Source organism: Nothoprocta perdicaria, unplaced genomic scaffold (genome assembly GCF_003342845.1).
Source record: "Nothoprocta perdicaria isolate Ctin4 unplaced genomic scaffold, notPer1 scaffold_323, whole genome shotgun sequence".
In the NCBI taxonomy this organism is placed as follows: Eukaryota; Metazoa; Chordata; class Aves; order Tinamiformes; family Tinamidae; genus Nothoprocta; species Nothoprocta perdicaria.
Window position 1 is genome coordinate 723,813 of NW_020455559.1, and position 1,143 is coordinate 724,955.

General features: G+C 63.7%; 1 protein-coding gene across 1 annotated transcript in view; it reads left to right on the forward strand.

Moving 5' to 3' along the window:
• The window catches only part of LOC112950651 (collagen alpha-2(IV) chain-like), a gene marked incomplete at its 3' end in the record, with an annotated part of 11,230 nt that overhangs the window by 4,576 nt on the left and 5,511 nt on the right, over nt 1-1,143 (forward strand). Inside the window, exon 12 of the mRNA XM_026043252.1 lies at nt 563-808. Coding sequence (XP_025899037.1) covers nt 563-808 — 246 coding nt within the window. The remainder of the gene's footprint in view (nt 1-562; nt 809-1,143) is intronic.

Genomic DNA, 1,143 nt, shown 5'->3' on the forward strand with positions numbered 1-1,143 from the left:
CGCGCCGCCCCGGCCGGGCCCGCCCCACTGCGCCCGCCACGCGCCCGTGCCCAACATCATCCTCACAGGTGGGCGCCCGGCTCCGCGGGACGACGGTCCCGAGGGTCTCGGGGGTGGGGTGGATGGGAGAGAGGGGTCCCGGGGCGGCTCTGTCCCTGCGCTTGGGGTTTGGGGGGGATGCAGGGATGGGGTCGTCCCCGAGCGTCTCGGGGATGGATTAGAGGGGAGAGAAGGGGTCTCGGGGTGGCCGTGTCCCCACAACGGTGCTTTTTGGGGGAGATGTAGGGCTGGGCTCATCCCTGGGCACCTCGGGAGTAGGTTGGATGGGAGAGAGGGGGGTCCTGGGGTGGCCCCGTCCCCACAATGGTGCTTTTTGGGGGGAGATGCGGGGCTGGGCTCATCCCTGGGCAGCCTGGGGACAGGCTGAGGGGCGCACCGGACCCTGGCTGGGTGGTTGTATGGTGGCGATGCCAGCCCTGCACCACGGGGCAGAGAGGGGTCCCGGGGGGACATCGTGCTCTGCGGTGACCCGTTCCATGTCCCCTCCCCGTTCCCCGCGCAGGGGACTCCCCGCCGGGGCTCTCGAGGGAGATCGCGGCGGCGCTGGCGGCCGTGCCGGGCTTCGAGGTGGAGGCGGCGGCGGCGCTGGGGCTGGACGAGGAGCTGCGCATCGAGCCGCTCACGCTGGACGGGCTCGCCATGCTGAGCGACCCGTGCGCGCTGCTCACCGAGCCGGCCGTCGAGGCCCCCCGCGGCCCCCCGCGGCCCCCCGCGCCCCCTCCTGCCTTTGTACTGCCCTCGCCGCGCGGTAAAGCGGCCCGGGGGGCCGCGGCGGCAGCACCGGGGGGCCCCGCACCCCTTGTACATAACCCTGTAGCTAGAGGCCCTGCCGAGGGGAGGGGGCGGCGGCTGCTTCTTCCTTTTTCTTGTTTCCTATTTTTCTTTTTTTTTGTTTCTTTTCCTTTTTCCTTTTTTCCTTTTTTCCTTTTTTCCTTTTTTCCTTTTTTCCTTTTTTCCTTTTTTCCTTTTTTCCTTTTTTCCTTTTTTCCTTTTTTCTTTTTCCTTTTTTCTTTTTTCTTTTTTCTTTTTTCTTTTTTCTTTTTTCTTTTTTCTTTTTTCCCATTTATTTCTTTTTTCTTTCCT